Source organism: Mandrillus leucophaeus, unplaced genomic scaffold, assembly GCF_000951045.1.
Source record: "Mandrillus leucophaeus isolate KB7577 unplaced genomic scaffold, Mleu.le_1.0 Scaffold10, whole genome shotgun sequence".
In the NCBI taxonomy this organism is placed as follows: Eukaryota; Metazoa; Chordata; class Mammalia; order Primates; family Cercopithecidae; genus Mandrillus; species Mandrillus leucophaeus.
Genome location: NW_012098098.1, coordinates 1,249,018 through 1,262,236, shown reverse-complemented (window position 1 = coordinate 1,262,236; position 13,219 = coordinate 1,249,018). Strand labels below are relative to the sequence as shown.

At 50.3% G+C, this 13,219-nt stretch overlaps 1 protein-coding gene across 3 annotated transcripts in view; it reads right to left on the bottom strand.

The window, feature by feature from the left end:
* The window catches only part of WFDC1 (WAP four-disulfide core domain 1), a 43,767-nt gene that overhangs the window by 17,417 nt on the left and 13,131 nt on the right, over nt 1-13,219 (bottom strand). For all 3 annotated transcript variants that reach the window (XM_011971360.1, XM_011971365.1, XM_011971353.1), the window contains exon 2: nt 5,065-5,257. In XM_011971360.1, the coding sequence (XP_011826750.1) occupies nt 5,065-5,257 (193 nt within the window). The remainder of the gene's footprint in view (nt 1-5,064; nt 5,258-13,219) is intronic.

The following is a 13,219-nucleotide window of genomic DNA, read 5'->3' as shown; positions in this document are numbered from 1 at the left end:
CCCCATTTCATGATAGCACAGAGTCTCCCTGTGGGAGAAATAACTATGGTTCCTGGCACACCTTCATCCCTTGCTTTTAGTGATAGAACCTTTCACTGTGGGCTGGGCACTGGGCCTCCAAGCTGGGGACTAGCCTTCCCTGCCTCCCTTGCAGCTATGTGTGGCCACGTGACAGGATTCTGGCCACAAGAATGTGAGCAGCAGTGACCATGCAACTTCCTGTCTTGCCCTCTGATTGGGGGCTCTCTGCTCCTCTCCCTCCCTCTTTTCCTTCCTGCAGGCTGGGAGCCATTCTGACCACGTGGACAAGGACATCACTCGGACTGCAGAGTGGCAAGAAGGAAGGAAGCCGGGTCCTTAGATGGCTTTGCGAGCAAAGCTACCCGCCTGCTGCAGTGTCAACCTCCACACTAACAGCTGAGAGAAGCAAACGCCTCACAGGCTGGGTCTCTGTATTTATGGGTCTTTTTGTTGCAGCAGCATAGCCTGTTCTCTAACTAATACTTTATTTTTTTAACTTTTAGGTTCGGGGTACACATGCAGGTTTGTTGCACAGGTAAATTTCATGTCACTGAAGTTTGGTGTATGGGTGAAGTTTGGTGCACAGGTGATCCCATTACCCAGGTATAACCAACACATTTTTAACAGAAAGAGTCACCCACACAGTTTATGGGAAGGCCTTCAAAAGGCAGGGGTCGAAAAGTCAAATGCCTCTAGGGGACAGGTAGATGATATTCAACAGGAAAGCAGATCAGGTAGGGTCACGGCACAGCAGAGAGTGCCTCCTGCCTGCATGAATCAGCTACTGGTTAGCCCTGACCAGTCATTTCCAATGCTCCCAGACTGGTTTCTTTTTCTTTTTTTTCTTACTGTAAGTTCTTATTCTATTTATTTATTTACCTATTATTTATTTATTTATTTATTTAGAGATAGAGTCTCACTCTGTCACCCAGGCTGGAGGGTAGTGACACGATCTCAGCTTATTGCAACCTCCGCCTCCCGGGTTCAAGCAGTTCTCCTGTCTCAGTCTCCCGAGTAGCTGGGATTACAAGCGTACGCCACCATGCCTGGCTAATTTTTGTATTTTTAGCAGAGATGGGGTTTCGCCATGTTGCCCAGGCTGGTCTTGAACTCCTGGCCTCAAGTGTTCCACCCCCTTTGGCCTCCCAAAGTGCTGGGATAACAGGAGTGAGCCACTGCGCCCAGACTGTAAGTCTGTTTTTTTTTTTTTGTTTTTTTTTTGAGACAAAGTTTCACTGTTGTCACCCAGACTGGAGTGCAATCATGCAATCTCGGCTCATTGCAACCTCTGCCTCCCAGGTTCAAGCGATTCTCCTGTCTCAGTCTCCCAAGTAGCTGGGATTACAGGCGTGCACCACCATGCCCAGCTAATTTTTGTATTTTTAGTAGAGATGGGGTTTTGCCATGTTGGCCAGGGTGGTCTAAAACTCCTGACCTCAGGTGATCCACCCACCTCAGCCTCCCAAAGTGCTGGGATTACAGGCGTGAGCCACTGTGCCCGGCCAAGTCTGTATTTTTTAAAATAGAAATCTTCTGGTTTTTAAGTGTTGACAAGTAATTTTAAAACTTTTTTTATTAAAGATTATTATTATTATTATTATTATTCTGTAGAGATAGGGCGTCTCCCTATGTTGCCCAGGCTGGTCCCGAACTCCTGGCCTCGCACGATCCTCCTGCTTTGGCTTCCCAAAGTGCTGGGATTACAGGTGTGAGCCACCATGCCTGGGCAGAAAACTTTAAGCATGTTGGAGATCAAAACGGCTCTGAGATCACATTTGCTTGTGACCTCTGCATTCGTTTGACTCCAAAATAAGACAAAAATAAAATTACTAATATTTATCTTGCTAAAGAGAAGAGAAAAATGATTATCTAGCATTTTTGAAAGTACATTGATGGGTACTGGTAAAAATGCTGGTTAGCTTTTTCTGCAAAGGAGCACTTGCCGATTATAATGACAGTGGAAGCTGGAAGAGCGGAGAAAGGCGCTAGCAGTCTGTGACCTCCGAAACATGAATGACATGATGATTCTGCAGCCTCTAGGCCCAACCTTTCGGTTCTTCCCCCCTTCCCCCCACCACATTGGACCATGTGTTAGGAAACATTTTCAGGTAAGAAACGCAGTAATATGTGCTGTTTGTATTCTCTTTCGCCTTGATCAAAGGCTTCTGAGCAGCAGGGAAATAAGCAAATGTTTATAGCGAAACTTGGTCTGGGCTCCCCATTGCTCTAGTTGAAGACCCTTAAAGGCCTGGTGGCCCCAGGGTCTCAGCTCTTCATGCCCTCACTGGAACTACCTGGGATTGCCTCCCAAATAAATGCCCTGGACCCAAGTCCTTGTCTCTGGGTCTGCTTTGGACGGACCCAAATCCAGATGGCAATGAAGTATTAAGGTGCCTGGAATAGGGTCTGATGTGTTCCACGTCATCTTATGTTAGACCAGTGGTTCTCAATGCAGAGCAATTTTGTTCCCCAGGAGGCATTTAGGAAAGATTAGAGACAGTTTTGTTTGTCTGGTATTTAGCAGGGAGGGGCCAGGGAAGCCACTGACCATCCTACACTGTACAGGACAGTGCCCCCTCCTCTGCCCAGCAAGTAGAATCATCCAACCCCAAATGTCAATATGCCAAGATTGTGAAATCTGGCATTAGATAGCGTTGTTGTTGTTACTAACTAGTGGTATGATCGCTTTTCCTGCTGGCCAGTGAATGAATGAATGAGTCAATATTTATTGAGTACTATGTGCCCGGAGACCATTTTAGACGCTGGGATTACAGCAGTGAATGAAACAGACAAACTCCCTGCCCTGTGGGGCTGACCTTCAAGTGGGGAGAAAACGGTCAATGAACAGACCAGTAAAACACAGTCTTCCAGATTATGCTACAGAGAACAATTAAACAGCGACGGAGGGTGAAAAAATGGCCAAGGAGGGGCTGTCATTTAGAGAGGGAAATCTTTCCTGAGAAGCGGCCTTTGGAAATAGAGCTAAAGGAGGCAAGGAAGTGAGCCATGGGGTGTCTGGGGGAGGATAGTCCTGGTAATGAAGGACCCCACATGTGGGCCCAGGTGCCAGGGCAGGGGCCCCACATTCCCACACTCATGGCCTAAGGCAATGAACACTTCTCTACAGTCAAACAACTGCATAGAAACTGCAGTTCTGCCTGCTGTGTGACCTTGGGCAAATGATTCAACTTCTCTGAGCTTCAGTTGTGGCACAGGGCTGATAACAGCCATCTCATCAAGCTGTGTGAGCATGAATTGAGACGATGCATGAAAAGGCTATTGGGAATGCCATGTACAGTTGTGTCACCTGTGCACTGCTCAAAAGCACCTGGTCTAGGCAGGAAGCAAGGTTAGAATCCCTATGCCAGGTCACATTCCAGAGGAAGGGGCACCCACCCAGAGGGGAGTGCCTTTATGTGCTTGTCCACCATAAGGCGCAACATTTAGTTTTTCTTATAAAGGCTGAGTAGGAGGCTGCCTGGCCTGGAGCAGTGGCCAGGTCCTGCCCAGAGGCAGTACTGAAACAGTCCCTGTCTGTTTTGATGAGCATCATAGGACTGTAATTATGAGCATGATTAAGTGTGCTGAGTCCCCTGTCATCGCTGTGACCTCACCCCAAAAGAAACAAAGTGAGGTCATTCTTGCCATCTCCAACTCTCCTCTCGGCCTTGGGAGGAGGGGCTGGGCTACCTTCTCGAGTCGACTTCTCTAATTAAGGCCCATGGGAACCCACAGCCTCCCACCCAAGGTACAGTTCAAACAGCTGTTGTTATCACCCTGAGCAGAGCTGAGGGTGGAGAAAACTTCCTTGCCCCAAATCCTACCCACTTAGGGGCACATTTTCCCCACCCAAGGGCACATTTTCCCCAGGAAATAGCTACTTGTCCACCCTACCCCCCACTTACTGGCCCCCACAGGGTCACCTCCTTCCCTTCCCAAACCTTCTCTCCAAAAGAGATCTGAAACTCCATCCTGCCAATGACGAAACCCTGAACATTGTTTCTCCCCAAGAGGTTGGTGTCCTGACTCAACACACATCTCTTTATCTGCTCCCAGCCCCGCGCAGCGCTGAGCACTTCCGAGTGGCAGCTCCACCGTGAGCTGCACGTTGTCCCTTCCCTTTCCCTTTCCTTCCCTTTTTCTTTTCTTTCTTTCTTTTTTTTGAGACAGAGTCTCACTCTGTCGCCCTGGAGTGCAATGGCACAACCTCAGTTCGTTGCAACCTCCGCCTCCTGGGTTCAAGTGATTCTTCTGCCTCCATCTCCCAAGTAGCTGGAATTATAGGCTCCTGACACCACGCCCAGCTAATTTTTGTATTTTTAGTAGAGACGGGGTTTCACCATGTTGCCCAGTCTGGTCTTGAACTCCTGCCCTCAGGTAATCCACCTGTTTCACAGGAGAGGAGACTTAAGAAAGTGACAGCTGGCCAGTGGATCTGAAGCCATGCACCCGCTCCTCTGTGGGGCACACCCCGTCTAGATTGCTAAGCACCCGGTCTCCACCTCAAATACCCCAGAGCCAGGCATGAGAAGTGTGGCAGGCCTGGTGGGGTGAGTGGGAAGCTAGAGGACACTCCTCATCCAGGGGCACCTGACGTTCCAGCTGGTGGCAGCTGATATTTTAAGGAAAAGCCTCGAATTTGGATGTTTTAAATGAGAAATCCCACTGCACCCCCATCCTCCTATCAGCAGGCATTTTCCCGGGAATGGGTGTCTGCTGGACTGTGGCTCCCTGCAGGCATCCGGGGTTCCTGACCCCACCCCATTGTTATAGGAAATGGCATTTTCTCCAGAAGGGCCTCTCCCACAACGCAGGTCCCCAAGGGCAGTGGGACACACAGCAGGTGCACAGCAGCGTCACACCTGCTTAAGGAGCGCCCATCCCAGTTCACAGGTGCGCAGTGGAGGCGTCAGGGACCCACCCAGGTGGCCCAGCTTAAAGCCCAGTTCCTTTTTCCTCTCCCCAGAGTCAGGCTCTCTCCCACCTGGGACAGCTCTGTTTACCTGTTCTCCCTCAGGCCCCTCCCTCGGGCCCAGGACCTACCTGGCGGGGGCGGCACGGCCTCCAGGCAGGCGTAGGCACATCCGTTGTAGCAGCAGCGCCGGTGCCGCGGGCACTCCGAGTCAGCCTGGCACCGCACGGCCTGGCAGGCGCCGGGGGGCATCGTCCGCGGGGGCGGCGGGCAGCGGTCGGCTCGGGGCTGCCGGGAGCCGCCGGGCGCACCCACCTCCTCGGCCTGCGGGGAGAGGGTGGTGTCAGCAACTCTGGGAGAGTCCCGGCCCGCCGGGAGCGTGCGCGGGAAGGGCCAGTGCGCCGGGGTGAGAAACAGCAAGCAGGCAGAGCCAGACTCCGAGGGCGGCTCAGAGGGTCAGCGATACCATGTTTCTCTTTTTAACAGCCGGCAAGAAATAACCGAAAGCCCAGAGCAAAAGGATAAGCGAATCTTGGTATGTTTGCTGGAGGACAATTACTTAAGTATCTGCCCTGTGTGAGAGATAGATTATATATAATACATAATATATATGGTATATATGTATACACATATGTATACATATGCATGCATGTATGCACATGCATGCAGACATATATGTCTCTATATACATATGTATATGTACATATGTGTGGATTTCTTATAATCCATATGTTTATATAGGGCTTTGAGAATTTACAAATTATACGCAGAATGATTAAATCCATGCAACAAGTTCGATACATCTCAGAAAATAATGAAAAGAAAAAAGCCAGCTCAAAAGAGAACACCACAGTGGGATTCCACTTATATTTGTAGCTCAAAAACAGGCCAAGATGATGTCTGGCATAAGAAGTCAGGAATCTGGTGGACAGTGACTGGCTGGGAACACGTAGTCTAGGGGCTGGCTCTGTTCTATTTCTTGGCCTGGGGGCTGGTTACATGGTGTGTTTATTTTATGGGAATTCGTGGAGCTGAACACTTAGGATTTATGTGCTTTGAAGTATTATTTTTGTTTGTTTGTTTTGTTTTTGAGATGGAATTTCACTCTTGTTGCCCAGGCTGGAGTGTAATGGCGTGATCTCGGTTCACCACAACCTCCACCTCCCAGGTTCAAGCGATTCTGCTGCCTCAGCCTCCTGAGTAGCTGGGATTACAGGCATGCGCCACCACACTCGGTTAATTTTGTATTTTTAGTAGAGACAGGGTTTCTGTATGTTGGTCAGGCTGGTCTTGACCTCCTGACCTCAGGTAATCCACCCACCTTGGCTTCCCAAAGTGCTGGGATTACAGGTTTGAGCCACCACGCCCGGCCTGAAGTATTATGTTGTAATAAAAAGTTCAAAAATAAGATATAGGGGCCAGGCACTGTGGCACACATGCCTATAATCCCAGCACTTTCGGAGGTCGAGGTGGGTGAATCTCTTGAGCTCAGAAGTTTGAGACCAGCCTGGCCAACATAGCGAAACCCTTTCTCTACTAAAAAAAAACAAACAAAAATTAGTCGTGACATGCTCATTCACTCCTGTAGTCCCAGGTACTTGGGAGGCTGAGGCGCGAGGATGGCTTGATCCCAGGAGGTCAAGGCTGCAGTGAGCTGTGATCGAACCACTGCACTCCAGCCTGGGCAATAGAATGAGACCCTGTCTCAAACAAAAAAATTAAAAAAAAAAAGAAAAAAGAAAAAGAAAAAAAGATATAGTACTGTACTTAACATATAGTAATATGGGTGAGTGACCAATAAGATCAATATTTTAAAGGTAAGACTGAGAAAGTTTAAGTAACCAGGCAAACTGCCCTGGGTCCCCTGACACCGGAACCCATCCACGCCAGTAACACTGTTCTGCTTCTGTGAAAATGGGGTGTGTGGTGGGCAGGTTGTGCACATTTGCACACACACACAGAGTTAGATACAGGATAGATTACTTGGAAAAAAACTACCTTGGCTTGCCCTGCCTCCTGGCCTCTGCCTAAACTATTCCCTTCATCTAAAATGCTTCACCTACTTAACTCCCCACAAGTCCTCCCCCAACATATTCAAAATCTGGCCTGCTTGTGCTGGCCAAGTACATAGGGCATATCTACAAATTAGAATAGTATACAGCCATGAAAACCTGTCCTTAAGGTGTTGGCAAAAAAAGAAATAAGACTCAATGTGCCACATATGAAAGATTGCCAGGATGTGGTGGCTGGTGAAGAAAGCCACGGTTCAGAACAGCGTGTAGGTTCTGCCCCATCTGTGTTTTTAAAAATGCACACAGATGTAATATGTATATATTTGCATAGGCTTAGAACATTTTTGGAAGGATACACAAGATCACACAAGAAACCATTATGAAAGCTGCCTCTGGAGAGAAGAATAGGGTGTAACGCTGAGAGAGATTTCTTCCTATTGTACACTCTTCTGCACTGGTTCAATATCTTTTTACCATGTACACATTACGTTTTGAATTTAAAGATGTACATAGTGAGGGCACATCGTCCAAGCCCCTGCTCAATCTAGACTTGACTCACAGAACCTCACAAAGCTACTGAAGCTGCTTTGATGGCAGTGTGGGCGCCGTCACCTCCAGGCCTTTGCCCAGGCTGTGTCCTCTGCCGAATACCCATTTCTTCAGGTCTTCAGAGGGACCATTCCCCCAGACTCAAATCAGTGCTCATAGCTGGGATGTGCTTCCTTAACACCAGCCCTCCCAGGCCAGGGGTAGAGCCACGCCCCTCCCCTCCCCCCGCCAACTTCTGTGTCCCACACCTGCCCTCCCTTGTCACTCTTGCTCCGTAACCGGTGAGCGACCCCCTCAAGGGAGGTCCTCGAGTCTCCTGTGTCTCCTCATGCACATACAGTTGGCTGAATAAAGGTCCCCAAAGAAACCAGGCCCGACTCCCTGGAATCCTAAATGCAAAGGAAAAAGGGTCTTTGCAGACGTGATTAGGTTAAGGAGCTTGACACAGGGAGATAATCCTGCATTTTCCGGGTGGGTCCTAAATCCCATCACAAGTGTCTGAGAAGAGGGGAGCAGAGGGAGATTACACACACACGCACACACACGCACGCACACGCACGCACACGCATGCACACACGCACCTGCACATGCACATGCATGCACACATGCACACACATGCACATAAGAAAGTCATATGAAGAGGGAGGTAGAGATGGCGTCTACAGACCAAGGAATGACCATGATTGCCAGCAGCCACTGGAAGAGAGATTGGCAAGGAAGGAACCTCTGGAGTGGGGGGCGCGGCACTGCTGACCCCTTGATCTCAGTCCAGTGAAACTGATGCTGAACTTCTGGCCCCTGGAACCATGAGACAATTCATTTCTGTTGGTTTAACCGCCCCTCCCACCCCAGTTTGTGGTCATTTGTAACGGCGGCCCCTGGAAACTTGGTATCTGTCCCGCTGCCTGGCACATTCTGTAAATGAATGCCACCCCAGGCCCAAGTCTCCATCAGTGCCTCCACAGTGGCCTCATCCCTGGCTCACTGCCTCCAAATCCATCCATTCTCCAAACTGCAGTCCAAAGAGGCTTTATGAAAGGCACCTGTGGATTCGGTCACCTCTGTGCTGCAAGTCCCCAGAGGCTTCCCAGCACTCTCGGGACAAAGTCCCAGCTCCCCACTCAACCTCCAAGCCCTGTGCCAACCAGGTACATGTTACTTTTTCAATTTAATAACTTAGATATAGGATATATTGGCCTCATCTCATCGCCCCGACCCTCCTGTCCTTATATGCCAGCAAACTGCCCTTCCTCCTCCCCACGCCCTCCAAGCACATTCCTCTCTTCAAACTGTTTCCTCCAACTGAGCTTGTCTCATCCAGCAGAGCAGAGGGGCAACCACAGTGGGCTCTGCAGCCAACGGGTTTGGTTCAAATCCTGGTTCTAGGGCTTAAATCCTTTCTGCCACTCACTTGCTGTGTGACTGTGGGCAAGCCTCAGTTTCCCCCTATAGAACTTCCCTCCTGGGGTACCCTGAGTCTACACCCAGGATGGCGTCTATGCCCAGGATGGCATCTACAGCAAGGATGGTGTCTATACCCAGGCTGGCGTCTAGCACAGTGCCACTGATCTTCATTGCCACATGCTGGTCCTCTGCCTGGAAGGCTTCCCGTCCGCTTCTATTGGCCAAACCACCCTTCCGTCCTCAGCTTAAACGGCCTTCTGAGGGCAGCTTTCCCCAGACTCATCGGGATGTTTCTAGTATGGTCCTTCTTCATTTTTAGGCCCTCGCCACCCCACACTGAGAGCAGAGGCTGTGTCTCTCCCTGCCTGGCTGAGGCGGAGCGCAGTCCTGCGTCCCTATCTGGGTAGCTGCAAACTGCACGTGGTGCCATCAATGCCCTGCAGGGGGCACCAGGTCCCCGGGAACAGGTCCTGGCCGGGTGCCCCTGGGAACCGGTGGGATCACCAAGGCCAGAGGTTTTCAGCTGCCCCCAGGGAGCCTCAGGGCCTGAGACTGAGGGCATGAGGGGTGGAGAGCAGGAATGGCCAAGCAGGAGGGGGGCCTGTGTGGCAGGAAAGCCTGGGGAGGGGGGCCCGTGACCCCCATCCCTGCTTCACCCAGAGAACCCTTCTTTTCACTCTTGTAGACATTGGCTGTTAAATTCACAAAAAGTGAAAATGACCACTAAGCTGGCATTTGGTGGATATGGAGACGAGGCCTTAAGGAGGTGAGTGGTTTTCCCCAAAGACAGAAGGGAGGCCAGAGGGTGGATCAGTTCTTTTATCACCCCCTTCTCCATCCAATCTCCCTCACCCCTGTAACCATCACTAATAACTTTCCAGCCACAGCAGGTGTATAATCCCATGCCATTAGCTCTTAGTTCACTCGCTGCAGAATTAACTAAATTGGACCCATGATGGGGTCCGCTATTTTTAATCCTCATCTAACATGACAGCCGCCCCAGCCTCCTTCGGAGGGTGGTTAAGAATGCACCGTACGTCGTCGGGAGGGAGCGGCTTATTTTTCTGCCCAGCTTATTTTTCCATCAAGCCTCATTTATGAAATTTAATGGAACCGGGTGATCAGAAGCAAAACACTTTTCAGCCACCTCAAATGCCTCCCAGTCCCGTGACTTCCTTAATGGCAGCCCCAGACGGGAGGGTTCGCAGTGATCAATTTTAGATGTGCCGCTGTCTCAGAGGAAAATTCAAAGGTCGTTTCTCAGAATTTGGAGAGAACAAAGACATAAGCGCCTTAGAAACCCCATCTCCCGAGTTATTTACTGCGTGGCTGAAACAACAGATGGTCGTGAGTGATAAAGCACTGATTTCACTGAGAGGTCCAGATTAAAGGATTACATGTTTTGAAAAATATTTCATGTCACGCAAGGTGACACGCAAAGAGGGTTCTAAACAAAGGTGTTTTCTGGAGTTCAGGGAAAGAACTTTTACTCAGAGAAACAAACAGCTTGCCCTCCAATTTATTCCTGGCCCCCACGGGTTAAAGGAGTCAACAGCCCAGGTTCTTGGACTGCAGGTGGCTTCCCTGACCTCCTCCACATCTCTGACGTCTCTTCCCGCACTCCCGTCCTGACTCATTCTCTCCAGCCACCCAGTCCCACCTCTGGGCCTTTGCACTGTCTCTTTCCCCACCCACCCACCATATCTGCCTGGCTGTCACCTCCTCGGGGTCTGCTCACACAGCCCTCTCTTCCTCCTCTCTCTATTGGTGGAGCTTCACACCCCTCATCACTCTTGGGTGGACTGTGTATTTAGGACTCATTGGTTCGCTGTTTTTCTCCCTCCTAGGGACAGGAACTTGGTTTTGTTCTGACCTGTGTCCCTGGCTCCTAGGGCAGTGCCTGGCACAGAGCAAGTACTCAGTACGTATTCTTTGGGTGGAATAAAAGCTGTGATGATGATGATGATGATGAAGACGAGGATGATGATGGTCAACACACCCTGGCAGCTTGCTGGGCACCCTTCTAAGTGCTTAACACGCATTAACTGGCTGATCTGCACATGGGCCCTGTGCAGTGGGTTCTGCAGAGCGGGGGTCCTGCATGGGTGTGGGGGCAGCCCTTTGTGTTTGTGTAAGGCTGTGCTATGGGCAAGCATCGTCACCCTCCTATGCTCACTTAATGTGGATGTGAACTAGGGGAGTGGGTCTTAATATCCCACACTCCACAGATGAGGAGGGATGTTTTCAAAATGTAAAGCTGGACTCGGCCGTCCTCAGTTTCTGAAGACTCGCTGCTCCACCTGGCCTTGGAGCCTTCCGCATGCTGTTCCTTCCACCCGGAACGCTTCCTAACTCTTTTTCACAGCTGAGCTTCCTCATCCTTTGGGGCAAGAACTGAGGAGCCCAAGATGGAAGGGACCGAAGCTCATGACCTCTCATACAGCAAAGGCTGCTTTGCACAGGGATTAAGGGCTCAGGTGTAGGAATCCAGCACGTCTGGGTTTGAACCCCATGGCTGTGTGATCATGCAGGAAAATCACTAACTTATCTGAGCCTCCTCTGCAAAATGGACACAAAAGTAATACCTGTTGCCAGTGTTTGTGGTGAAGATCAAAAGAGATCACACCTGTGTGTGCTCGGCTCAGCACTGGCAATGCTAATCCATAGTTCACTTGATTTTTATTCCTTTTATTATTATTGAGATAAGGTCTCACTCTGTCACCCAGGCTGGAGTGCAAGGGCACGATCTCGGCTCACTGCAACCTCCACCTCCCGGGCTCAATCAGTTCTCATGCTTCAGCCTCCCAAGTAGCTGGGACTACAGGTGCCCGCCACCATGCCTGGCTAATTTTTTGTATTTTTAGTAGAGATGGGGTTTTGCCTTGTTGCCCAGGCTGGTCTTGAACTCCTGAGCTCAGGTGATCTGCCCGCTTCAGCCTCCCAAAGTGCTGCTGTTACAAGTGTCAGCCACCATGCCTGGCTCCTTTTATTATTTTTAATCAATGGACTCAGAAGCCTCTCGTCCCATAGTAACTTCATTCTTCATCTCTTCCAGTCTTTCTTCACTTCCCCTGTATCCTCCCTCAATTCACTCACTGATGATTTAGTGAACGCCCACCATCTCCATAGCATTAGGTTAGATGCTCAGCAGGTGCAAAGGAAACCTAAGGAGCTCCAATCCAGCTGAGGCTGCAAATACACGTACAAGAAACCCACCAGTGAAATGTGGGATTGGATAACCTCCTCATTTCTGGATAAGACCAGGGCAAACAACTCGCAGAGTTCCTAAGAGAAGGGGCCATGCGGAAACAACCGCCCAGCGTGTGCAAGAGCACTGCCCTCGGAGGATCACCTGAAGTTGCCTCCAGCCCTCCCCGGTAGGTACCACTGCTGTCCCCATTGCATAGGTGAGAAAACAGAGGCACACAGTCACCATACAAAGACACCAGGCTTAGAGCCTGGGCTGTGTGATTCAAGCTCACGGCAAGGGAGGCAGCATTTAGTAAGCTCTTACTATGTGCTGATGCTGTGCTGGGTCCTCACATACCGAATCTTCAGTGTCACCCTCTGGAGCTGCTGCTATTCTAAAACCACTTTACTGATGAGGAAACTGAGGCACACACACCAAAAAACTAAAAGCATTTGCCCAAAAGCAAGCAGCTGTGAAGTGTCAGAGGCAGAATTCGAACCTGGGTCTGTCCTACTCCTCCAGAGGCATTCCTAACCCAGGAGCCTGGAACTGGGAGCTGCTTCCCAGCGGTGCCTGTCAATTTCTTGCCATTCCTTCAGTCCAGGGGCTCCCTCCCCCTCCCAAAGTGTTCCCTCTGCCCTCCCGTGGCCCAGCCCCAGCTCAGGGTGGAGTCAAAATGGGGGGCCCCAGGTACATATTTGTCCCGGCCCCCTCTTTGCAGCCCTTCCCTCCCAGCTTATGTTGCCTCTCAGATGAAAACAAAATAATGCCGCATGAAATCCCTCTGAGAAAGGAGGACACTCACCCCAGACAGACGACGCTTTCGTGAAAACCGCAGAGCAACCCGTGATTTCCAGCTTTGATTTTCATTCCTGCTCAGGGATTGTATAGTAAGTCTATTTCAAAGCAGCCACTGAGCACACATTCACGGTACAACTCAGACAAGAGCTCTCCAGTTCTGTATGCCTTACCTGGATGAAAATGATTCCCGGCCGGGTGCGGTGGCTCACATTTATAATCCCAGCACTTTGGGAGGCCAAGGCAGGTGGATCACCTGAGGTCAGGTGTGACCTGAGACCAGCCTGGCCAATATGGTGGAACCTTGTCTTGACTAAAAATACAAAAATTAGC